At 39.6% G+C, this 27,973-nt stretch overlaps 1 protein-coding gene across 5 annotated transcripts in view; it reads left to right on the top strand.

Annotated features, from left to right (window-relative positions):
- Nucleotides 1-27,973, top strand: part of LOC128700897 (E3 ubiquitin-protein ligase TRAIP) — a 554,710-nt gene that overhangs the window by 491,084 nt on the left and 35,653 nt on the right. For all 5 annotated transcript variants that reach the window (XM_070104756.1, XM_070104753.1, XM_070104752.1 and 2 more), the window contains exons 4-8: nucleotides 2,396-2,478; nucleotides 4,800-4,958; nucleotides 5,321-5,434; nucleotides 25,756-25,867; nucleotides 26,224-26,341. In XM_070104756.1, the coding sequence (XP_069960857.1) occupies nucleotides 2,396-2,478; nucleotides 4,800-4,958; nucleotides 5,321-5,434; nucleotides 25,756-25,867; nucleotides 26,224-26,341 (586 nt within the window). The remainder of the gene's footprint in view (nucleotides 1-2,395; nucleotides 2,479-4,799; nucleotides 4,959-5,320; nucleotides 5,435-25,755; nucleotides 25,868-26,223; nucleotides 26,342-27,973) is intronic.

Below are 27,973 nucleotides of genomic sequence, written 5' to 3'. Positions count from 1 at the left end.
GACCAATATAAGGCATACTGTATATATATATTCACTCATTGTATGCTGTACAATAATTGCACAAACAATGACAGGTGAACATTTTCACCTACCTTAGTCACATACTATTGTCTAAAAATACAGTGGACTCCCGGTTTACGATCAGCTCCCAATGCGACCAATTATGTAAGTGTATTTATGTAAGTGCGTTTGTATGTGTATGTTTGGGGGTCTGAAACGGACTAATCTAATTCACAGTATTCCTTATGGGAACAAATTCGGTCAGTACTGGCATCTGAACATACTTCTGGAATGAAATAATATCGTAAACCGGGGTCCACTGTATATACATAGGATTTATAGGTCTCAACAGTGTTTTGGATATATAGGAGTATATAATGTTTCCTTGAAGCATGATGTAAAATGGGTGTCATTCCATTGCTGACAGTGCAGCAGTGGTGACATTTGATGAGTGTGCACTGCCTTGGCTTTATTTGCTTTTACTGTTACACATAAATATGTCTGTCTATCTGTCTAGCTCTGTGTTTATCTCTGTCTCTGCTTATTTGTCTTTCTGTCTCTCTGCTTGTCTCTCTCTCTCTGTCTCGGAGAGAGCTCCTTGTGAACCAACAAGTATTACACACAACACAGTCGTCACGTCTGATTCCTGAGCAAGTGTAAATACGTATTACTTGCCTGTCGTACTTATTATGCATTATATCTACAAGCACAATATAGCACTTTGTCTGGATTTTTTGGGTTATCCTAGTTAATTTACACTATGTATAATTGTATTTGTGTGTGAAATAGACAGAGATAAACAGAGGCAGAGATACAGACAGAGCTACAGAGGCAGAGAGGCAGAGAGACAGAGACAGACACACACACAGACAGAGACAGATATAGATACAGACAGAGATAGAGACAGCCAAAGTCAATCAGCCAGCTAGCCGCCGGCCAGCCATGTTGTTTACACAAACCCACCCAGTCTTCTCCACCACAGATGCTCCCTTCCCCACTACCCACGCAGCCTTCCCCACCACCCACATGCAAATAAGTCACTTTGTCTGACACTTTTGGTGGAAGGTTGATAATCGTCTGGGTTTTCAGCACTATTTCTGGTATCCTGCTCATTACTTTGTCAGAAACTCCTCAAAACCATTAGATTCATCTTCACTGACACTTTTATCTGTGTTAGAACTATCACTTGGGAAGGGAAGAGTCCCAGTTCACCGGAAAGTGAGGTATTACTTACTGCTTGGCTTGGTGACCAAGGTGCACTGAATTACCACTCCCACAATGCAATGCGGGTGCCCTGATTTTTTTCATACTGCATCCACTGACCGCGCAGACACATTCTCTCACTTGCAGGCCTACCAGCTTTCTCCCGCTAGATTTGAAGGTGCTATAATTTTGGCATATGAATGTGGGACTGAGACTGGCTCTCAAGCTGTACATGTATGGGACTGACCCTAAATGGGTTAATTTTTCATGAGTGAAAGATTTCATAAAATTGATACCAGTTAACTGGACTTGAGTCCTGGAGGTGGGGAAGTACAGTACCTGCTCTCTGGAAGAGGGGTCATGACATTTGCAGTTTTGAACTGTAGTATCGGCATCCCTCTGGCAAGACAGTGATGAAGTGAATAATGGTGAAAGTGTTTCTTCCTTTTTGGGTCACTCTGCCTCACTGGGAGATGGCCAGTGTGTTGGAAAAAAAAATGACATGTTTTTGATTATGGACTTTGGAAATACAAAACAAAATTCACTGGGTCAGTCAATTTGGAAACTATGGACACAGCCCGTTAGCCATAGAATTGATAAATCAGACACAGGTGCAACACTTGGGTATCTTTATTGAGGAAACATTTCGCCACACAGTGGCTTCATCAGTCCATACAAAGGAGAGCATTGAAGAATAGGAGGAGCTTGAGGTAATCAGTCCCTCAGCCTTGAGTTGATGTGGTCAGTCCATCAGCCTTGAAAATAATACAGTATATGTGTGTGGAAGTAGCTTATATACCATAGGCAGGAGAGGTGCAGCAGTCGTAAGTGATACCACCTACGACTGCTGCACCTCTCCTGCCTATGATATATGAGCTACTTCTACACACATATGCTGTATTCTTTTCAAGACTGATGGACTGACCACATCAACTCAAGGCTGAGGGACTGATTACCTCAAGCTCCTCCTGTTCTTCAACGCTCTCCTTTGTATGGACTGATGAAGCCACTGTGTGGCGAAACGTTTCCTCAATGAAGATACCCAAGTGTTGCACATGTGTCCGATTTATCAACTTGTCAGTTCTCTGAACCATTCATCTACAGCCATAGAATTATCTGTTAGTTATTATTGCAGCAAACAGTTATCTTATTTGTTGCTGTCATAGTTACAACTAACTACTTTTATTTATAGTTCCAGGTTAAGCTTAAGGAGCAGGAAATAAAGACTTTGGAAGACAACAGTTCCAAATTAACAAAACAAAACAAAAGTCTTAGGTAAGTATTCCCATCAGACATAATTATTCTACCTAAGATAGTGTTTTAACATTGATAAAAATATATTATTGATAACTATGGCTAGGTCTTGATTAGAACAAGTTCGAATTGTGTGACTTTTGATTTAGTGGGGAATTAATCAGTGCTAGTTTACTCCTAAAATTCTTCAAATTGTGTGCAAAATTTACATATAATTCAAATAGTCTTCATAGGGAAGTGGAACTGAATTCTTCCTCTGTAAGCCATGCGTGTCGTAAGAGGCGACTAAAATGCTGGGAGCAAAGGGCTAGTAACCCCTTCTGTATAAATTACTAAATTTAAGAAGAAAAACTTTAATTTTTTTTTTTTTAGGTCACCCTGCCTCAGTGGGATACCCCCACTTAACAGAAAATCAAATACAGTGGACCCCCGGTTAACGATATTTTTTCACTCCAGAAGTATGTTCAGGTGCCAGTACTGACCGAATTTGTTCCCATAAGGAATATTGTGAAGTAGATTAGTCCATTTCAGACCCCCAAACATACACGTACAAACGCACTTACATAAATACACTTACATAATTGGTAGCATTCGGAGGTGATCGTTATGCGGGGGTCCACTGTAGCGTAAATTCGAACAATGCGACAGCTTTACAGTATTCATTATTCTCACTAATCGAGACTAAGCTGTATGCCCATCAAATATAATTATTTTATTTGGGATAGTTATTTACTCGAGATAAAAATATTGTATTGTTGACATATATTCCCATCAAGCATAATGGTTCTATCTGGGATGGTTATTTATTCTTGATAAAAATATTATTTACAAGAATATGTAAAGTGCAGTGGACCCCCGCTTTACGATCAGCTCCCAATGCGACCAGTTATGTAAGTGTATTTATGTAAGTGCGTTTGTACGTGTATGTTTGGGGGTCTGAAATGGACTAATCTAATTCACAGTATTCCTTATGGGAACAAATTCAGTCAGTACTGGCACCTGAATATACTTCTGGAATGAAATAATATCGTAAGCCGGCGGTCCACTGTATAAGAATGGAGGTGTTCTTTGCATTGTGTGGTAACATTATTGCAAGCCCAGGGTAGCTATGTGAAGCTTATTCAAGCCAACAACACTTAATTCTGCATAATAATTGACCACTCAATTTGAAAGCATAAGAGCGCATTTTAATAGCCTTTAGCGAATTTCTTTTAGAAATAGATTTTCTGTATACAGGAGGGCTCTGCTTATGCAGCAGGTTAGGTTCCAGGTTACTGCTGTAAAGCAAAAATTACTGTAAAGTGAAACATGGCTTTTTTCACTTTCAAATGCATATGAAGCCTGATAACATGTTTGCACTATCATACATTAAGTGAGCAGTAAAGCTAGGCCTGAAAAATGTATATACAGAAAACACATTACTTACCTTAAAATATTTTCAACCTTAGCTTATAGTGAACGGTGAATATATTTATTGTAGGAAGTCTGGATAAATGAAGAATGGGTATAATTGAAAACTGCTGTATTAGCGAAACACTGTAAAACGTAGCGCTGTAAAGTGGGGGCCTCCTGTATTGTAGAGACATTTCTGGGGGGTGGTTGTTATAACTAGTGGTTCATTGTAACCTGAACACAAAAGTATCGATTTTTTTTTTTTTTTTTTTTTTTTTTTTTTTTTTTTTTTTTTTTTTTTTTTTTTTAAGAAACTGACCATTTTCCACTAAGGGAGGGTAACCCCAAAAAAGATGAAATACATTCACCATCATTCATCTAATAACTCTTTCCAGAACTGTGAATGATGATGAAATTTTTCCTTTTTTTTAGGGGGGAGGGGGGAAGTGGAGTCTCCCTCCCTTGCAGGACATGGCCGGTGTATTAAAAATATTAATATTAATTTTTTTAACTAGTGTAGGTGTGCCTCTGGTAAGACAGTGATGGAGTGAGTGATGATAAGAGAGTTTCTTCGTTTTGGGGTTACCCTCCCTTGGTGGGAAATGGCCGATGTGTCAATAAAAAAATTGTATACAGTAGGATACCAAAACTGTAGATAGTAGCAAACCCTATATATATCAGTCCTATAATAAAGTTTAATTGATAAATTATGCACAATAAGTGGAGAATTATCACTTTTTCACTGATGGGAAGCACTTCTCAGCTTCTCTTAGGCTTTGAAGAACTCTTACCATCATTGCTTTTGCACTTGGAGATCATTATTAAGCAAAATTAAGGGTAATTTTCGGGCCACGGTAAACCGTGGGTAGCTGAAACCAGGGATACTGGACCCACAGATGCGGGGGTCCTACTGTACATCATCATCTGAATACTCTGTTTTTCTTTTATAGAGAAGAATATAAGAGTGTTGAAAGTCAAGTACATGTGAAAGAGACAACGATATTGGCTCTTAAGACGCAGCTACAATTTATGGATCGTATCACTAAAGAAGCGCAGAAAGCTAAGGAAGAAGCAAAGAGTTTACGTGACCAGCTGAGAGTTCTCCAGAAGTAAGGACACACTCACTGCTAATAATTTTCTTTATTTATCTTTATTATACCATTGTAATGTATCTTAGCCTGGCTGGACGATTAAAACCCTTGGATAATTTAATCAGTTTGTGAGTTGTTCATTATTAAAAATGTTGCAAAATTTAATCTGTTTATGTGCTGCTCATTATTAAAAATACAGGATAATTTAATTATTCCTGGGTTCATCAGTAAAAACACTGAGGCCAATGTATAAGGAAGCCACACGAATTTGTCCAGACAAAAGTAATACATTGTGATGTCCCTGTAGATTCAGGTGTGTTCATATAGCCTTATTTCAAAAATCTATATGCAAGTTTAATGTTAATGTCCCTGTCTTGCAGCGTGGAGAGTATAGTGTCTGGGACCAGTGAAGATGTGGAGGAAATGTTAAGTTCTTATTCTTGCAACCCTGACAGCACAAGGTCTTTGGCTACTTTTTGCTCAATACTGAAAAAGTAAGTGTAATGTTTGTCTTGTAATTTTTAAAATACCTACTTGTTTTAACTCGCATCTACAGTAAGTCCTCAACTTAGGAAAATATCGAGAATCTTCTGTATTGTGTATATCATTTTTATACACAATACAGAAGGTCCCCAGTATACTATTTGTAAGTTGAAGACTTAATTTTTTTTTTATTTTTTATTATCACGCTGGCCGATTCTCACCAAGGCAGGGTGGCCCGAAAAAGAAAAACTTTCACCATCATTCACTCCATCACTGTCTTGCCAGAAGGGTGCTTTACACTACAGTTTTTAAACTGCAACATTAACACCCCTCCTTCAGAGTGCAGGCACTGTACTTCCCATCTCCAGGACTCAAGTCCGACCTGCCGGTTTCCCTGAACCCCTTCATAAATGTTACTTTGCTCACACTCCAACAGCATGTCAAGTATTAAAAACCATTTGTCTCCATTCACTCCTATCAAACACGCTCACGCATGCCTGCTGGAAGTCCAAGCCCCTCGCACACTAAACCTCCTTTACCCCCTCCCTCCAACCTATGTACTTATTATATCACCTGTGATATAATAAGTACATTAAGTCTTTTTTGCCATTGTTATTTCCTTGAGTTTAGTAGAATACTGAAGACAATAGCAGAGACAAGACATAAGTTATCAAGTCATTACTTGGTAAAAAGCTAGTCAACATGTTGTCCAGACAGAAGCTGGTTGTGCAGTGTGCTTTTTTCTTTCCCAGTGGCCTTCCTCCATTACTTCTTAACTTTATACAACACAAACGTAAATAGGCAAGGATCTTTACAATGCAAGACAAGCCATGGGAGAACTTCCCCTCAGTCCACCTCAATCCTGATGACACGTGCGGGGTCTCGAACTGAGGGTTTCCATCCCCCCTGTGGCTTGTCTTCCACTTCTTTCTTTGTACTCTAAGCTCTCTTATAAAACTCCTCTGTATATTGTGATTTTTTATTGTAAGTGAGATTGAAAAAAGAACATTCAGAATTTTATAGTAAAAGGAAAGGTATTCATGGTATGTGTTACTCAGTTTTGGTGCTATGTTGTAAATCACATTTACAAAAGAAAATCACTCTGTAGAGGAGCTTCATAAAACAGCTTTCTGATATTTCACCCCAGAAAGAATAAAGTCACAATTTCATGATTGGAACAGTACACAAACAACCCGCACATAGGAGAATGAGACTCAGGATGACATTTCACTCTCATGTGTATTCATAAATAGCTCATTATACTTGTAACCAGATATAAACATGTAAATACAGTTGGGCCCCGCTTTACGGCGTTTTGCCTTGTGGAGTTCTGCTAATACGGTGTTTTCAAATTATGACCAAAACTCGCTATACGGCTAACTGTCTTTCTAATACAGCGTGCCCCACCTAGTTTGTTTACATTCTCTGTGAACACATCTCTCTATTATGTCTGGAAACTTTCCAAAATTTCAAGTGTTTTAAAGCTATTGCATATTTTATATTTACTCTGATAATAATACTTATGTGTACCTGTACCTAAATATTCTTACACACTGTGCTGGTGTACAGGTACACATGAAAATCACTAAGAGTGCCCCTCTAGTCTTAATGTTATAGTAATGCTAATAGTACATAATAATAATCCCTCTTGGGCACATTAAATGTCTTATTTTACATTAATATAGACATTTTCATTAATCCATCTATGATATTTTCTTCAAAATTATATAAGAAACACATTACATAGCATATAAACATGCTATGTTTATATGCTATGGAGGTGTGGAAACTGGGCGGAGGGAAAAAATTACGTTTTCTCTGGTCCAGCGCTAGAGAAAACGTATGAATCTGCATTTGGCCCAGTCACTCCCCTTCACACTCCGCTTTTGTTTACAATTATTTTTATTATTTTTTATTAACACACTGGCCGATTCCCACCAAGGAAGGGTGGCCCGAAAAAGAAAAACTTTCACCATCATTCACTCCATCACTGTCTTGCCAGAAGGGTGCTTTACACTACAGTTTTTAAACTGCAACATTAACACCCCTCCTTCAGAGTGCAGGCACTGTACTTCCCATCTCCAGGACTCAAGTCCGGCCTGCCGGTTTCCCTGAACCCCTTCATAAATGTTACTTTGCTCACACTCCAACAGCACGTCAAGTATTAAAAACCATTTGTCTCCATTCACTCCTATCAAACACGCTCACGCATGCCTGCTGGAAGTCCAAGCCCCTCGCACACAAAACCTCCTTTACCCCCTCCCTCCAACCTTTCCTAGGCCGACCCCTACCCCGCCTTCCTTCCACTACAGACTGATACACTCTTGAAGTTATTCTGTTTCACTCCATTCTCTCCACATGTCCGAACCACCTCAACAACCCCTCCTCAGCCCTCTGGACAACAGTTTTGGTAATCCCGCACCTCCTCCTAACTTCCAAACTACGAATTCTCTGCATTATATTCACACCACACATTGCCCTCAGACATGACATCTCCACTGCCTCCAGCCTTCTCCTAGCTGCAACATTCATCACCCATGCTTCACACCCATATAAGAGCGTTGATAAAACTATACTCTCATACATTCCCCTCTTTGCCTCCAAGGACAAAGTTCTTTGTCTCCACAGACTCCTAAGTGTACAACTCACCCTTTTCCCCTCATCAATTCTATGATTCACCTCATCTTTCATAGACCCATCCGCTGACACGTCCACTCCCAAATATCTGAATACATTCACCTCCTCCATTCTCTCTCCCTCCAATCTGATATCCAATCTTTCATCACCTAATCTTTTTGTTATCCTCATAACCTTACTCTTTCCTGTATTCAATTTTAATTTTCTTCTTTTACATCTCCTACCAAATTCATCCACCAACCTCTGCAACTTCTCTTCAGAATCTCCCAAGAGCACAGTATCATCAGCAAAGAGCAACTGTGACAACTCCCACTTTGTGTGATTCTTTATCTTTTAACTCCACGCCTCTTGCCAAGACCCTCGCATTTACTTCTCTTACAACCCCATCTACAAATATATTGAACAACCGCAGTGACATCACACATCCTTGTCTAAGGCCTACTTTTACTGGGAAATAATCTCCCTCTTTCCTACATACTCTAACTTGAGCCTCACTATCCTTGTAAAAACTCATCACTGCTTTCAGTAGCTTACCTCCTATACCATACACCTGCAACATCTGCCACATTGCCCCCCTATCCACCCTGTCATACGCCTTTTCCAAATCCATAAATGCCACAAAAACCTCTTTAGCCTTATCTAAATACTGTTCACTTATATGTTTCACTGTAAACACCTGGTCTACACACACACACACCCTCTACCTTTCCTAAAGCCTCCTTGTTCATCTGCTATCCTATTCTCCGTCTTACTCTTAAGTCTTTCAATAATAACTCAACCATACACTTTACCAGGTATACTCAACAGACTTTTCTTTCTTTCAACACACTGGCCGTATCCCACCGAGGCGGGGTGGCCCAAAAGGAGAAACGAAAGTTTCTCTTGTACATTTAGTAATATACACAAGAGAAGGGGTTACTAGCCCCTTGCTCCTGGCATTTTAGTCACCTCTTGCAACATGCATGGCTTATGGAGGAAGAATTCTGTTCCACTTTCCCGTGGAGATAAGAGGAAATAAACAAGAACAAGAACTAGAAAGAAAATAGCAGAAAACCCAGAGGGGTGTGTATATATATAGATGCTTGTACACGTATGTGTAGTGTGACCTAAGTGTAAGTAGAAGTAGCAAGACGTACCTGTAATCTTGCATATTTATGAGACAGACAAAAGACAACAGCAATCCTACCATCATGTAAAACAATTACAGGTTTTCGTTTTACACTCACTTGGCAGGATGGTAGAACCTCCCTGGGTGGTTGCTGTCTACCATCCTACTACCTTTAACTCAACAGACTTCTTCTTCTTTTCTTCTTTCTTTTAACACACCGGCCGTATCCCACCGAGGCAGGGTGGCCCAAAAGGAAACAAAAGTTTCTCCTTTTACATTTAGTAATATACACAAGAGAAGGGGTTACTAGCCCCTTGCTCCCGGCATTTTAGTCACCTCTTACAACACGCATGGCTTATGGAGGAAGAATTCTGTTCCACTTCCCCATGGAGATAAAGAGGAAATAAACAAGAATATGAACTAGAAAGAAAATAGAAAACCCAGAGGGGTGTGTATATATGTGCTTGTACATGTATGTGTAGTGTGACCTAAGTGTAAGTAGAAGTAGCAAGACGTACCTGAAATCTTGCATGCTCATGAGACAGGAAAAAGGACACCAGCAATCCTACCATCATGTAAAACAATTACAGGCTTTTGTTTTACACTCACTTGGCAGGACGGTAGTACCTCCCTGGGTGGTTGCTGTCCTACTACCTTTTACTCAAGACTTCTTCCCCTATAATTTTTGCACTCTCTTTTGTCCCCTTTGCCTTTATACAAAGGAACTATGCATGCTCTCTGCCAATCCTTAGGTACCTTACCCTCTTCCATACATTTATTAAATAATTGCACCAACCACTCCAAAACTATATCCCCGCCTGCTTTTAACATTTCTATCTTTATCCCATCAATCCCAGCTGCCTTACCCCTTTTCATGTTACCTACTGCCTCACGAACTTCCCCTACACTCACAACTGGCTCTTCCTCACTCCTACAAGATGTTATTCCTCCTTGCCCTGTACATGAAATCACAGCTTCCCTATCTTCTTCAACATTTAATAATTTCTCAAAATATTCCCTCCATCTTCCCAATACCTCTAACTCTCCATTTAATAACTCTCCTCTCCTATTTTTAACTGACAGATCTATTTGTTCTCTAGGCTTCCTTAACTTGTTAATCTCACTCCAAAACTTTTTCTTATTTTCAACAAAATTTGTTGATAACATCTTACCCACTCTCTCATTTGCTCTCTTTTTACATTGCTTCACCACTCTCTTAACCTCTCTCTTTTTCTCCATATACTCTTCCCTCCTTGCATCACTTCTACTTTGTAAAAACTTCTCTTATGCTAACTTTTTCTCCCTTACTACTCTCTTTACATCATCATTCCACCAATCACTCCTCTTCCCTCCCGCACCCACTTTCCTGTAACCACAAACTTCTGCTGAACACTCTGACACTACATTTTTAAACCTACCCCATACCTCTTCAACCCCATTGCCTATGCTCTCATTAACCCATCTATCCTCCAATAGTTGTTTATATCTTACCCTAACTGCCTCCTCTTTAAGTTTATAAACATTCCGCCCTCTCTTACCTGATGCTTCTATTCTCCTTGTATCCCATCTACCTTTTACTCTCACTCTCAACTAAAAAGTGATCTGATATTTCTGTGGCCGCTCTATAAGCATGGACATCCTGAAGTCTACTCAACAGTTTTTTATCTCCCAATACATAATCCAACAAACTACTGTCATTTCGCCCTACATCATATCTTGTGTACTTATTTATCCTCTTTTTCTTAAAATATGTATTACTTATAACTAATCCCCTTTGTATACAAAGTTCAATCAAAGGGCTCCCATTATCATTTACACCTGGCACCCCAAACTTACCTACCACACCCTCTCTAAAAGTTTCTCCTACTTTAGCATTCAGGTCCCCTACCACAATTACTCTCTCACTTGGTTCAAAGGTTCCTATATATACACTTAACATCTCCCAAAATCTCTCTCTCTCTCCTCTACATTCCTCTCTTCTCCAGGTGCATACACGCTTATTATGACCCGCTTTTAGCATCCAACCTTTACTTTAATCCACGTAATCCTTGAATTTACACATTCATATTCTCTTTTCTCCTTCCATAACTGATCCTTCAACATTATTGCTACCCCTTCCTTAGCTCTAACTCTCTCAGATACTCCAGATTTAATCCCATTTATTTCTCCCCACCGAAACTCCCCTACCCCCTACAGCTTCGTTTCGCTTAGGGCCATGACATCCAACTTCTTTTCATTCATAACATCAGCAATCATCTGTTTCTTGTCATCCGCACTACATCCACGCACATTCAAACATCCCAGTTTTATAAAGTTTTTCTTCTCTTTTTTTAGTAAATGTTTACAGGAGAAGGGGTTACTAGCCCATCGCTCTCGGCATTTTAGTCGCCTCATACGACACGCATGGCTTACGGAGGAAAGATTCTTTTCCACTTCCCCATGGACAATAGAAGAAATAAAGAAGAACAATTGCTATTAAGAAAAAGGAGAAAAACCTAGATGTATGTATATATATATGCATGTGCGTGTCTGTGAAGTGTGATCAAAGTGTAAGTAGGAGTAGCAGAATATCCCTGTTATCTAGCGTGTTTATGAGACAGAAAAAGACACCAGCAATCCTACCATCATGTATAACAGTTACAGGTTTCTGTTTCACAGTCGTCTGGCAGGACGGTAGTACTTCCCTGGGTGGTTGCTGTCTACCAACCTACTGCCTATTCTACTACAATTCTCGGCATGAATTATTCATTGCTTCTCCCTTCATTCATGATGGCATGTAAAGGTGGTAGTTTGAAACAATTAAATTTGGTGAGCAAGGTAAGTTGATGGTAATAAAATGGCTCTGGCTACATTAAATATCATTTAGCTATGTAGCCCAGGTGGACTACATACCTACTTCTACTGGCTACCTACACCTGACCTCCTACAAATAATTGCTACTCACCTCTCATTCTACATTACAAGTACTATTTATTTCCTTGTTAAGCTTACAATGTGTAGTTTACATGTTAAAAGATTCAAGTTAAAAAGATGGCCACTATCGTGCTTAGGCACTAGGGGCAGACTAATACTAATTCTTACGCTATTTTGATGTAGGTCATATTTGAGTAGTTCTAGGTAATAGGTTGGTAGACAACAACCACCCAGGGAAGTACTACCGTCCTGTGGTAGTAGGTTGGTAGATAACCACCCAGGGAGGTACTACCGTCCTGCCAAGTGAGTGTAAAACAAAAGCCTGTAATTGTTTAACATGATGGTAGGATTGCTGGTGTCCTTTTTTCTGTCTCATAAATATGCAAGATTTCAGGTACGTCTTGTTACTTCTACTTTCACTTAGGTCACACTACACTTACATGTACAAGCATATATACACACACCCCTCTGGGTTTTCTTCTATTTTCTTTCTAGTTCTTGTTCTTGTTTATTTCCTCTTATCTCCATGGGGAAGTGGAATAGAATTCTTCCTCCGTAAGCCATGCGTGTTGTAAGAGGCGACTAAAATGCCGGGAGCAAGGGGCTAGTAACCCCTTCTCTTGTGTATATTACTAAATGTAAAAGGCGAAACTTTCGTTTTTCCTTTTGGGCCGCCCCGCCTCGGTGGGATACGGCCGGTGTGTTGAAAGAAAGATACGTATTTGAGAAGTACATTTGAACATATTATTAGGCACTTTATTAGATACATTCTCAGTTAGGTACATACATAAATAGGTTTAAAATAGTTAGGTAGTCAAATCATTTAATATTAGTACAAATGGTAGATTGAGTAATGGGATTTGATTTGTCTTGGCATGATACATTGTTTCTATTGAACCCATACTGGAGGAGTATCTTAGACAAATTTAGGATTAACGTAAGATTTAATAAGAATAACATAAGATTTATTAGGCAATAGCTATATTAGGAATTGCATGTTTACAGTCCTTTGGGTGGGTGTAGGTGGAAATTATGGGAGAATTACAGATAACGATAAGTCTATATTATTTGGATGTGTTCGTGATATAAAAAAGAGAATTGGCTGGTTTTCATTTGGTTAGCTGATGATGGGGTGTGTTATGGAGGTGAGATGTTTTTTGACCGTAGTTTTGAAAATGGTGGTAGAGTCTGTGGTTCTAGAGTTTTCAGGCAGGGAGTTCCAGGTTCTAGGCCCTTTTATGTACATAGAATTTTTGTATGGGTTTAGCTGGACGCGGGGAATGTCGTGGAGATTTTTGTGTCTGGTGTCGTGTCTATGGGTCCTGTTGCAACTATCAAGAAATTGTTTGTTCTGGGTTAAAATTAGAGTTTATGGTTCTGTAAGTGTAGATTGCACAATAGTAGGTGTGAATGTTCTGTACAGTGAGTAGGTTCAGGTCTTAGAAGAGTGTGGGTATATGCTGTCTTGCATTGGATTGCATGATAATTCTTACTGCGGCTTTCTGTTAGGCTTTAGGTGAGTTGCTGCTGTTGATCCCCATGCACAAATAGCATAGGTGAGGTAGGGGTAGATGAGTGAATAGTATAGTGTGAGCAGGGCTGATTGTGATAACGTATTAACTATCTTGGAGAGGATCCCAACTGTTTTGGATACTTCTTTTGTTATTTGTTGGATACGAGTGTTGAATTTCAGGTTGCTGTCAAGGTGCAGGCCCAGGAATTTGTCCTCATTATGTCTAGCAATAGGAGTGTTGTCAATCATTATGTTCAGCTGGGCAGCACCTGTTCTGTTCCCAAACAGAATGTAGAAGGTTTTGTCAGTATTAAGTGTAAGTTTATTAGCAGTCATCCAGGTCGATATTTTTACTAGTTCTTTGTTAACAATAGTGTTAAGTGAGGCAAGATTAGGGTGGGAGATGACATATGTTGTTTTGTTAATGGCTTAAAATGTTGTGAAACAGTAGGTAGATCATTGATGTATAAAAGGAAGAGCAGAGGATCAAAGACACTTCCCTGTGGAACTCCATTATCCAGTGGTCTTATTGATGAGATTGTGTCTTTAATAGTGACGTATTGCTGCCTGTTTGTTAGGTAGGATTTGAAATATGTAAGTGCGTGGCCTCTTATGCCCTAATGCTCAAGTTTGTGGAGTAGGATGCTGTGGTCTACTGTATCAAATGCTTTCCTTAGGTCAATAAAGAGTCCTAATGGAAATGCATTTTTTTTCAAGTGCAGTGTAAAACAGGTCTAGCATTTTCACAGTTGTTGTTTGTGCTTTTGTTTTTTCTGAAGCCAAATTGGCAGGGGTTGAGGATGCTTTGCGCTAATATAAAGGAATATAATCTCTCGTGTATAAGTGTCTCTGTAATTAGTATTTTTTTTTTTTATTATTATTATTATTATTATTATTATTATTATTATTATTATTATCACACTGGCCGATTCCCACCAAGGCAGGGTGGCCCGAAAAAGAAAAACTTTCACCATCATTCACTCCATCACTGTCTTGCCAGAAGGGTGCTTTACACTACAGTTTTTAAACTGCAACATTAACACCCCTCCTTTTATAACATGTAAACCACACAATACCCAAAACCTGTAAACTCCACATTGTAACCCTTATAGAGAATAAACTTGAATTGAATTGAATTTTGGATAGCAATGGTAAGTTTGAAATTGGCCTGTAGTTGTTTACATCTGTGGGGTCACCACCTTCGTGTATTGGTGTGACCCTGGCTATCTTGAGTAGTGCCGGGAAAGTGCTGGTTTCTAGTGATTTGTTAAAGAGTAATGAAATAGCAAATGAGAGAACATGAGCTGCTCGTTTGTACAATAATGGAGGAACTTGAGCCAGATTTCCTGATTTATTTTTAAGTGTTTTAATAATCAGTGACATGTGGGCTTGGTTGGTGCAAGATAGATGGAGGATGGGAAATTCCCATGTAAGTACGTATTTGCTTGGGCATTGGTAGTACTTGGGATTTTACTGGCGAGATTTGATCCTTCTTTTCTTTGAACGTACCAGCCGTATCCCACTGAGGTGCGGTGGCCCAAAAGGAAAAACAAAAGTTTCTCCTTTCAAATTTAGTAATATATACAGGAGAAGGGGTTACTAGCCTCTTGCTCCTGGCATTTAGTCGCCTTTTACAACACGCATGGCTTAGGGAGGAAGAATTCTGTTCCACTTCACCATGGAGATAAGAGGAAATAAACAAGAACAAGAACTAGAAAGAAAATAGAAGAAAACCCAGAGGGGTGTGTGTATATATATGCTTGTACATGTATGTGTAGTGTGACCTAAGTGTAAGTAGAAGTAGCAAGACGTACCTGAAATCTTGCATGTTTATGAGATGGAAAAAAGACACCAGCAACCTTACCATCATGTAAAACAATTACAGGTTTCCATTTTACACTCACTTGGCAGGACGATAGTACCTCCCTGGGCGGTTGCTGTCTACCAACCTACCACCTAGAAGAGACATTTGATCCTATGGTTGAAAAAAAATCATTTATCTCGTTAACTGTATCAATAGGCTGCTGTTGGGCTTTATTCAGTTTAGTTAGGACAATATCCCTAGTTTTTCTTAGTTTGCGGTGCCTAGAATATGAGAGAGTGTCTTCCAGGTCTTTTTTATATCTCCTCTTGTTTCAGTGAATCTACTGGAGTAGTACAGTTGCTTAGCCTTTCTTATTAGGTTGGTGAGAACTGATGCATATTGTTTGACAATAACTCTGTTTATTAAGTCCTGTCTATGTTGTTTTTCATACTGATGTTTCTTATCACTGGATCTTAGTATGCTGTTGGTTAGCCATGGGCAGCCGAGCTGTTTGTTTGTAATCTGTTTCATTTTTATGGGACAATGTTTGTTATATAGTATAAGTAGTCTGTTTAGAAATATATCTATCCAATCATTGATACCGTTAGCCTCGGAGAATTCTGTAGGCCAGTCGATTGTACCTAGCTCTGTTGTGAAGTTACTTATTGAGGCCTTGTCATGAAGTCTAAAAGAGACCTTGTTGTATTCCAATGGTTGTTTACCAATGTTTGTTTAGAGGAAGGTGGGGTAATGGTCACTAGTGCTGTCCCTCATTTAAGGGGAGCTAGTATATTAGTCCATATATGTTCAGTTATGGTTGCACATGTCTCAGCCCGGTTGGTTTTGTTATAGTTGGTATGAGTAGTGTGTTGTTCACATTGTTGGTGAAATCTATTACTGGTTGGTAAGTAAGTTTATTCAGGTATACACAAATACAGTTACATAGATTATCATACATAGCAGCATATGTGTAGAGAACCTGGGATAGCCCAAAAAAGTCAGACAGAGAGACTTATTTCCATTGTGGTCCTTTTACCTTGTTATTATAATATAAAGGTTATAATATTTTCTTATTATTCTGTAATGAAGATAATTTATTATTATACTAAAAAGACTATCTACTACACGAGGGTCATTAAGACTATCTACAATACGAGGGTCATTACTAGGAATAAGGTAAAATTTACACGTATGTTAGCTAAAAAAATAAAAAATCATTCCCCTCCCTTTCTGTAGCTACATTTATCAGACACCTTTTGGCACTCTTCTTGAACTGGTTCATGCTATGACTGGCTTTGACATGTGTGGGTAGTCTGTTCCATTCCTTTATTGCTGTATAATAAAAGGTGTTTGAAGCCTGGCCACTGACTGTGGGTACTACAAAGTTGTGCTTTCTCCCCCTAGTACTATGATTGCTTTGGTTCCCAACCTTGACAAAATTGACAGCAAGATATTCTGGACACTGTTTGTGAGCAATTTTATAAACATGATTTAGCTTCAGTTGTTTTACTCTGTCTTCAACATTCAGCATATCCAACTGTTGTAATTCATTCTGGCCTTCATGCTCTCTTGGACCCAAGCCCAGGATGAATCTTACAATTTTGTTCTGGGTGATTTGCAGTCTATCTTTCAGTTTTTTTTTGTCAAGGCAGAGTACCATGAAGAGCAAGCATAATCCATATGACACTGTATAAGGGCTAGACATAGGGTCCTGAGAGCCTCAGTGAGTAGACACTGTGCTTGTCTATAGAGGAACTTCAGTCTGGCATTCGTTTTCTTTACTACACTGTTCCCTATCAATTCTCCTGGCATGCATGGGTAAAAGGGGATTCCCAGATATTTTACTGATGAAACCAAATTGATGGGCTCCCCATTACACTGGACATTAAAATTATTTACCCTTCTCAGTTTATGTTTCGTGCCAAAGAGAATGGCTTCAGTTTTCCCGAGGTGTAATGATAGTTTGTTGTCTACCAACCATTTGCTGCAGGACTCCAGAGTCAGTGTTAATACATTAGCTATATCTTGTGGGTCTTTACCTGACACTAACAGAGCACTGTCATCTACATACAGTAGGAGTTTGCACTTGACGCTGATAGGCATGTCATTGACATAGCATAAGAATAATAAGGGACCCAGAATACTACCTTGGGGAACTCCACATGCTATTGGCAGGGGTTATGATTCCGTTTTGTTGATATTGACAATTTGTCTCCTGTTGCTGAGGTAGGACTTAAACCAATCTACAGAACCTATATCGATAGCTTGAAGTTTCTTACATTATATATTGTGGTTGACAGTATCGAAGGCCTTTTGCAGGTCTAAGGTTACCATACCTATGAGGTTCCCCATTGACATTTCAGTTTTCGGATAATCCATCAGATTAATTAGGGAGGTGTTGGTTGAGTAGGATCTTCTAAAGTCCGATTGATAGCTATGGAGAATGTTGTTGTCATTAAGGTACTTAACTACTTGACAGTACACCACCCTCTCTAGAATTTTGGATATTATAATGAGTATACTAACAGGGCTATGGTTGCTTACATCAGACCTACTATTTTTCTTGAAGATAGGAGTAAATCTGGCCTCCTTGAACCCCTCCGGTACGGTATAGTGGTGATTCACAGATTTATTATGTGAGCAATAGCGATTGACAGTTCAGAAGCACCATCTTTTAGGAACTTAGACGGGATGTTATCCGGGCCAGTGCTCTTAGTTGGGTTTAACCTGCTTAGTTCTTTTTGAATAAAGTCATGAGATATGCTTATTAGTTGACAAATGTTTGGGGTTACCCCTTTATTGGTATAGTATGTTTGAAACTTAACAGAGTCTTTGTTAAAGGTATTTGATGCAGCTGGTAGTTTACTAGTGTTGATGCAACAGATGTGTAGTAGGAATTAAAACAATTTGCCACCTTATATGTTTCGTGGCATACCTCATTATTGATAGTGAGTACTATGTTAGACCTATCTACTGGCTTATGGCTATACCCCAACTGTTTTAGTTGTTGCCAGAGCTTTCTGGGGTTATGCTTATACTCTTCAATTTTTGAGCAATCGTGCTTTGCCTTTGCTCCTTTTATAAGTCTCTGCACTCTGTTCCTCACTCTTTGGAATTCATTTAGTGCTGCAATATCCTGTCTCTTTGCTTTAAATCTTTTTAGCAGCTGGTCTCTGAATTTCATATTACCTAATATCTCAGTAGTCATCCAGGGTTCAGTTCTTCGTTTAATCCTAACCTCTTCAACTGGTGCAATATTATCAAGGATGGTAGTGAACATTGTTTTGAATTTTTCCCAGGCATCGTTTATGTCCGTGCAACTTGTTATCTCTGTCCAGTCACAAATGTGTAACCTATTTACCAGTGTTTCTTTACTGTAGTTTCTAGTTGACCTCATTTTTATTGTCCTGTGTAAGCCTATCCTATCCGTAGTGATTTTCCTGGTGCAGTAAATGTTGAAATGATCACTAAGGCCTGTGGTAATGACGCCTGACTGACTAATGTTCTTAGAGCAGTTACAGAGTATGTGGTCAATTAGGGTGGCTGAGAACTGTGAGATCCAGGTTGGTGTATTAATTAGTTAAGTGTAACTAACTATTTAAACCTAGAATTTGCTTATACCTTTTGCATAGCCTGTTACTTTGCTGCTGAAAACAGATATTGAAGTCGCCCAGTATTATTGTCTCGCAATTGTTTTCAAGTCTGGACAGTACTCTAGAAAAGTCTTCTAAGAACTGGTCCTGGGTGGGAGGGCGGTAACTAGTTCCTACTAAGATGGGTTTAGTCTTGGGAAGCAGCACTTCAAACCATAGAATCTCCAGTTTATTGTTATTTAAATCAGGTATTGGGTTGTAAGCCAAGTCATTTCTAATGTAGGCACATACCCCACCACCCTTTCTGTTCCTGTCTAAGCGTTTTATATTGTAACCTTCTACAGTGGACCCCCGGTTAACGATATTTTTTCATTCCAGAAGTATGTTCAGGTGCCAGTACTGACCGAATTTGTTCCCATAAGGAATATTGAGAAGTAGATTAGTCCATTTCAGACCCCCAAACATACACGTACAAACGCACTTACATAAATACACTTACATAATTGGTTGCATTGGGAGGTGATCGTTATGCGGGGGTCCACTGTATTTTGACCTCGTCGTCAGTCACCGTATCATCCAACCAGGATTCAGAGATGGATATAACTGCCACCCTAGTTCTATTAGCTAGAATCCTAAATTCTGCCAATTTTGGAAAAAGCGATCTTGCATTGACATGAATAAAGTGAACGCCTGTTTTCATAAAACAATTATAATCATCAATATATGGCAAGGGGTCATTTGTATTAAAATTAGGTAAATCAATGTCATCATTGCTAAAGGGTAACTGTGCCAAAGTGCATTTGTTACACACAAAATGAATTCTGGCACCGTTACTATAATTGTACATGCATCCCTCATGCACCCACCCCTTACACATTTTACACAAGGTGCCTTTTCTGTTTTTCTTGTGTACTTTAGTGCAGTGTTATGCACCTGTTTGGTGGTGTTTGAGATGATAATAATGGCTGTATTGTCTGTTGGGCTTTTACTGTCCAGGGTGTTATTACTCCATTTGCCTTTTCCAGCCCCCATGACTGATTTCTTTCTTCATGGAATTACAGGAGAAAGATAAGTATAATTATGGCAGCCTGTACCCCCCCTAATGCCTGCCATTTTCACTCTTCACTCTTTTACTCATATACAACAATATTTATTTCTCTTTTCCAGTCACCTAGCAAACCCTAGTATCTGCTTTAGCATATAACCACTGAATTACTAGTAAATTTTCTACCTCAACACCCTCTTCACTGCTCGCTTTTCCCTGAACTTCACAAACCCCTTTCAGTTAACCCCTTATTTCACACTCCCTTTCCCGCCTCACTTCACAGTCTGGTTTCACCTATTACACTTCTAACTCCTTTCCATTCTGGCAGGACCAGAAAGTTTTAATCAGTGGTTTTATCTGTCCAAATCCCCCTCAGTTCCATTTATCGGGGGTTGTGTCGTGTTGTTGACTGCCTGACCTGGTCTGCTGTCTCAGCCATTTTTAAAAGCACTGAGGGAAGTAAGCGCCACCTACAACCTGACTTTCCTTGAGTCGTCTGTTAGACCAAGGTTAATGTTACAGTCTTCGGCTAGGAGAAGGTGATGCTTGTTCACCTGGTTGTTTGTGATTAGCGTCTTGAATTTATTGGTAAAATTAGGTATGTTTGTATGAGGCATCCGGTAAATGGCACTAATTGTAATAGGAGTCTTAGTTAAATTGTAGTTAAATTTGCAAAAATGTATTCTCCATGTTCATCACTATAGCAAGTGGTGTTACAACATAATAGTTTACTGGAGTAATAGATGGCAATACCATACCCAACTTGGTATAGTCTGCAATTGTGGATTGCTGTGTATTACCTGGAGTTTACCTGGAGAGAGTTCCGGGGGTCAACGCCCCCGCTGCCTGGTCTGTGACCAGGCCTCCTGGTGGATCAGAACCTGATCAACCAGGCTGTTACTGCTGGCTGCACACAATCAATCGTACGAGCCACAACCCGGCTGGTCAGGTACCGACTTTAGGTGCTTGTCCAGTGCCAGCTTGAAGACTGCCAGGGGTTTGTTGGTAATCCCCCTTATGTATGCTGGGAAGCAGTTGAACAGTCTTGGGCCCCTGACACTTATTGTATTGTCTCTTAACGTGCTAGTGACACCCCTGCTTTTCATTGGGGGATGTTGCATTGTCTGCCGAGTCTTTTGCATTTGTTGTGAGTGATTTTCGTGTGCAAGTTCGGTACTAGTCCCCCTAGGATTTTCTAGGTGTATATAATCATGTATCTCTCCCGCCTGCGTTCCAGGGAGTACAGGTTCAGAAACTTCAAGCGCTCCCAGTAATTGATGTGTTTTATCTCGGTTATGCGTGCCGTGAAGGTTCTCTGTACATTTTCTAGGTTGGCAATTTCACCTGCCTTGAAAGGTGCTGTTAGTGTGCAGCAATATTCCAGCCTAGATAGAACAAGCAACCTGAAGAGTGTCATCATGGGCTTGGCATCCCTAGTTTTGAAGGTTCTCATTATCCATCCTGTCATTTTTCTAGCAGATGCGATTGATACAATGTTATGGTCCTTGAGGGTGAAATCCTCTGACATGATCACTCCCAGGTCTTTGACGTTGGTTTTTCGCTCTATTTTGTGGAAGGAATTTGTTTTGTACTCTGATGAAGTTTTAATTTCCTCATGTTTACCATATCGGAGTAATTGAAATTTCTCATCGTTGAACTTCATATTGTTTTCTGCAGCCCAATGAAAGATTTGGTTGATGTCCGCCTGGAGCCGTGCAGTGTCTGCAATGGAAGACACTGTCATGCAGATTTGGGTGTCATCTGCAAAGGAAGACACCGTGCTGTGGTTGACATCCTTGTCTGTCAGTTATGAAGATGAGAAACAAGATGGGAGCGAGTACTGTGCCTTGTGGAACAGAGCTATTCACCGTAGCCGCCTCAGACTTTACTCTGTTGACTACTGCTCTTTGTGTTCTGTTTGTGAGGAAATTATAGATCCATCTACCAACTTTTCCTGTTATTCCTTTATCACGCAGTGCACTATTACGCCATGGTCATACTTGTCGAAGGCTTTTGCAAAGTCTGTATATATTACATCTGCATTCTTTTTGTCTTCTAGTGCATCTAGGACCTTGTCGTAGTGATCCAGTAGCTGAGACAGACAGGAGCGACCTGCTCTAAACCCATGTTGCCCTGGGTTGTGTAATTGATGGGTATCTAGATGGGTGGCGATCTTGCTTCTTAGGACCCTTTCAAAAATTTTTATGATATGGAATGTTAGTGCTATCGGTCTGTAGTTCTTTGCTATTGCTTTACTGCCCCCTTTGTGGAGTGGGGCTATGTCTGTTGTTTTTAGTAAGTGTGGGACGACCCCCGTGTCCATGCTCCCTCTCCATAGGATGGTAAAAACTTGTGATAGGGGCTTCTTGCAGTTCTTGATGAACACAGAGTTCCATGAGTCTGGCCCTGGGGCAGAGTGCATGGGCATGTCATTTATCGCCTGTTCGAAGTCATTTGGTGTCAGGATAATATCAGATAGGCTTGTGTTAACCAAATTCTGTGGCTCTCTCATAAAAAATTCATTTTGATCTTCGACTCTCAGTCTGGTTAGCGGCTTGCTAAAAACTGAGTCATATTGGGACTTGTAGCTCACTCATTTCCTTGCTGTCATCTGTGTAGGACCCATCTTGTTTAAGTAGGGGCCCAATACTGGATGTTGTTCTCGACTTTGATTTGGCATAAGAAAAGAAATACTTTGGGTTTCTTTCGATTTCATTTATGGCTTTTAGGGCTGTATAGCCCTTGTGGCTTAGCGCTTCTTTTTGATTATAATAATAATAATATGGCTTTTAGTTCTTCCCGCGATTCCTGACTCCTGTAAGATTCCTTTAGCTTAAGTTCGATGTTTGCTATTTCTCTGACCAGTGACTCCCTACGCATTTCAGATATATATTGGCCTCTTTTAGCCGCTCTGTTATTCTTTTCCGTCGCCTGTAAAGGGAGCGCCTGTCTCTTTTTATTTTACATCTACTCCTCCTTTTTCTTAAAGGAATAAGCCTTGAGCATACATCGAGTGCCACCGAGTTAATCTGTTATTGGCATAAGTTGGGGTCTGTGTTGCTTAGTCTATCTTCCCAGCTTATATCGTTTAGGACTTGATTTACTTGGTCCCACTTTATGCTCTTGTTATTGAAGTTGAATTTGATGAAGGCTCCCTCGTGACTAATCTCATTTTGTCAGTCTGGGGCTCCGCGCATACATGTCTGAACCTCGATTATGTTGTGATCTGAGTATATTGTTTTTGATATGATTACATTTCGTATCAGATCATCATTGCTAGTGAAGATGAGGTCTAGTGTATTCTCCAGTCTAGTAGGCTCTATTATTTGCTGGTTTATGTTGAATTTTGTGCAGAGATTTAAAAGCTCGTGTTTGTGTGAGTTCTCGTCAGAGCTGCCTCCTGGTGTTATCACTGCAACAGCATTATTTGCTATATTCCTCCATTTTAGGTACCTCAAGTTGAAATCCCACAGGAGCAAGATGTTGGGGGCAGGAACTGGCAGATTTTCCAGACAGTGGTCAATTTTTGACAGCTGTTCCTGGAATTACTGGGACGTTGCATCTGGAGGCTTGTAGACTACCACGATGACTAAGTTTTGGTTCTCGATCTTTACTGCTAAAACTTCCACATCATTTGAGGCATTAAGCAGTTCTGTGCAAACAAGTGACTCTGCGATATACAGGCCAACCCCCCTTCCTTTTGCCTGTTCACTCTGTCACATCTGTATAGGTTGTAACCTGGGATCCATATTTCGTGGGTCTCTGTGAAAGCCGCGAACATTGCATTTGCCTCTGCAAGCAGTCCATGGATGTAAGGTATTTTGTTGTTCGTTGCTGGCTTTAGACCCTGTATCCTGGCATTTGGTATATATCTATTGTCCTGTTTAAGCCAGGTTTCAATGAGAATAATACAGGACAAGGGTGTCTTTAGGGACTCGAGAGTGCAAGGAGGTCATCGTAGTGTTTACTTAGGGACCTAATACTGTATTGTAATTGAGAACTAATATTTCTGGCATTTCTTAGAACATATTTTAAGGTAAATAATGAGTGTACTGTATGTGTATTTTATTTCTCTGGGCTGCTTTAAATATTGTATTTTAAGTTTGGGATGGGGAGCCAGGGCTACCTACACCTGACTTCCTACAAATAAGTATTACTCACCTCTTGTTCTATTTTAAGACTACAAATATTTGAAGGTAAGTAATGAATGTACTGTGTATGTATATTTTACTTAGTGTTTTTAATGCCTAGCTGTATTAGTAACTTAATAAAAGTTAGTGTAAATTTGTTGTCTGCGATTTTCACGCATTTGTAAGTGAAAAAATTGGTGTTCCACTTTAAGGCAATTTCTGCTTTAAGGCAGTAGCCTGGAACCTAACCTGCCATATAAGTGTGTATGTGTTTGTACATGTATCACTGTAACTTGTTTAGCGATCAGAACTTTGCAGCCCAGTCCCTGGACCCATTATGTACTTCTGTAGACTTTTGACTACCGCCCACATGATGGGTATGGGATATGTACCATATTTTGCGAGTTATAATACGCGGCTTATAAGACTTATTTTAGTTTCAACGGCTCGGCATCGGACGTAACCGGGAGAGCTACAGCCCACTCCTCACCCTAAACTTATAGCTCCTATTGCTGAGCTTCAGTTTATAGGACACAGGGTGGTTTTTGGAGACATTTTATGAAGAAAAAATGCATCTAATAAGCTGCAAAATATGGTAATAAAGATCTGAAATTAAAAATTATTCTGTGTATGGGTTATGTGTGTATTTCATCCCATCTGTGTAAAGCTGAATGACAATAGCACACTTAGCACTTTCTGTCAGGATAATTTGATACACCTTAGTGAGGTGCTCTCACAAACCTCTCAAGGGTCTTGTGTATTACTTTTCCTTATCTAAATTTCACAACTAAACAAATACTCTTTGGTAAAAATACGCATGTGCAACTAATGTGGCATTTTATTGCGGCAATGTTTTCCTTTCCAGGAACGGCTTGACAAAGCTGCTGGAGAGCGAAACGTTGCCACAGTAAAATATCGTATTAGTTGCACTTGTGTCCTTTTACCTAACATGATGTTGGTAATTCTCCCAACATTATTATATAAACAGCCTCTCCTCACAAACCCACTACCAGTATAGTATGCTCCTCGCTTGACGACCAGTTTGCATACTGGCCAATTCGCTTACCGACCTACTCTCAGGAATGGAACCCCACCATTAAGTGAGGAGAGGCTGTAAATACTATTGTAATTATCTATGTATAGATCTAAATAAAATATGTTTTTATATTCTATATAGTAGGGATATCAAGTAATGTAAGTAACATGAAGAATTAATCTACATCTTTCATGAAACATGATACAGTGGACCCCCGGTTTACGATATTATTTCATTCCAGAAGTATGTTCAGGTGCCATTACTGAATGAATTTGTTACCATAAGGAATATTGTGAATTAGATTAGTCCATTTCAGACCCCCAAACATACACGTACAAACGCACTTACATAAATACACTTACATAATTGGTCGCATTGGGAGCTGATCGTAAAGCGGGGGTCCACTGTATATTTTTATTGAATATAATCAAGAGAGCAAATATTACATGTATAGACTTACTTGCCATGAGTTCTAACCCCATTCGTAATGTGGTTTGTTTGCAATCATCATCTTACACAGAGCACAACTTTAATTAAACTTTGTTTTGTCTAGGGAACTGAACAAGACAATAGATGATAAGAAGAAATTCAGGGATGATGTTTCATTGCTAAGAAGTAAACTCAAAGATGTCAGACAGAACTATAATGCTGCTGTAACTGAATTGGTGAGTTACATTTATTCTCTCTTCATGATGATGGATTTTTAAACACCATACTCATCCCATGAGTCAGGATGTTGTGGTTTGGGGAGACGTCTGAGCACGTCACTCTGAAGGAGGGGTGAGGAGTTTGGAAAGTTATCTGAACCGTGATGTCGCTCTGAAAGAGGGGTGAGGATGTTTCGGTTTCGAGTCCTCTCGACTGTGATGTCAGTATGCGTCAGGCAAGACATCAATTGAAAAAATGACCATGAATGTATTTATTCTTTTGTTGACTCGCCTATCTCAGTGAGAGACAGCTGATGTGTTAAAAAATTAAATACTCTTCCTTATTTATTACTGATAGAAATTTTCTATTGCAGAGTGTATTACAACAAGCAAACAGGAACCTTCAGGATGATGTACAATCTTTGGAACGAGACAATGCTAGCTTGAAGAAGAAAGTCAGTGCTCTGGAACAAGCAGTAGCTTCACCCTCAGGTAACACTTGTTCTCTTATGATCAGGATCATCTATATGTTTCTGGCATATTACTTTTTCTGTGCTATTTTCCATCGGGCATTGAGGATGAGTCCCTAGAAACGTTTTCAAAGCTTTTTCTAATAATTTTTTCTGTTTTGTAATGGTGGTGTGGTACCTATTTCCTGTAAAATTCGAGGATTATTTTGTGTGTATGATTATCTGTACACTTACATCTGTTTGTGGTTGCCAAGGTTAAGGGGCACGTCAGTTCCCGTCTTCTAATAATATGTTATTTTTCCCCTATAATTTACCTTGTCCAATTGTGTTGCAGAGGTCTGAGCAAAGCTCAGACCTCTGCAACACAATTGTCCTCAAAGATTTGTTAAGTTATACCATGAATTAAGGAAAGATCCTAGACTTGCCTTATGCAAGCAGACCAAAGCAAATACAATAGTATAATTATGGTCAAGGTAGATTATAGGGGAAAAATGAACATTATATTAGGAGACAGGGAAACTCATGTGCCTCTTAGGTCTCATTCTATGTCCTGCTGTTTGCTGGGCCTCCTAGGCCCTGTCATACCTGCTTTTAAAGCTATACGTGAAGCTTTCTCCCTCGACTATTACTATATCCTGGCTATTCCACTTCCAGGCTGAAGAAATACTTACCTTCAATACACCTTTGATGAGTTCGAGATCTTTCTGGTGCTAACCTGGTTAACCAGGCTGGTCATTAATCTCCAACTATGCCCATGTTGAACAGGTTATCACTGTCCACTACATCAAGGCCTCTTAAGTATATAATGTCATTTTTGTGTTTCCCCCTGGTACTTCTGTTCTCTAAAGGGGATGGAAGAAACTATACAGCTAGATGATTCTCATGTTTTTGAAGGACTGACCCCTCAGTGCTACTACTTCCAGGCTGATAGACTGATCACATCACCGTTACACTGCTTCTAATGTCTCTGTATTTGGTCACCTCAGTATTCCACTGAAGAAATTATTTTGTACTCAAAAGATTTCAGAAGTGAAGATAGTCTTGGACTGAAGAAGCCTACTTTGTACTCGGAACATTTCAGAAATATACCTAACTGTTGCACATGTCTCATTCATGTACCTGTAAAGTAAAAGGACACAAGTGCAAATAATGTGACATTTTATTGTGGCTTGACAAAGCTGTAACAGTTTGTCGGTAATTATACCAACATACATACATTCATTCTAGGTAGTAGGTTGGTAGACAGCAACCACCCAGGGATGTACTACCGTCCTGCCAAGTGAGTGTAAAACGAAAGCCTGTAATTGTTTTACATGATGGTAGGATTGCTGGTGTCCTTTTTTCTGTCTCATGAACATGCAAGATTTCAGGTACGTCTTGCTACTTCTACTTACACTTAGGTCACACTACACATACATGTACAAGCACATATATACACACCCCTCTGGGTTTTCTTCTATTTTCTTTCTAGTTCTTATTCTTGTTTATTTCCTCTTATCTCCATGGGGAAGTGGAACAGAATTCTTCCTCCGTAAGCCATGCGTGTTGTAAGAGGCGACTAAAATGCCGGGAGCAAGGGGCTAGTAACCTCTTCTCCTGTATATATTACTAAATGTAAAAGGAGAAACTTTAGTTTTTCCTTTTGGGCCACCCC

This window comes from Cherax quadricarinatus, chromosome 94 (genome assembly GCF_038502225.1).
Source record: "Cherax quadricarinatus isolate ZL_2023a chromosome 94, ASM3850222v1, whole genome shotgun sequence".
NCBI lineage: Eukaryota > Metazoa > Arthropoda > Malacostraca > Decapoda > Parastacidae > Cherax > Cherax quadricarinatus.
The sequence above is the reverse complement of the archived record's forward strand: the minus strand, read 5'-3'. Positions and strand labels throughout refer to the sequence as shown.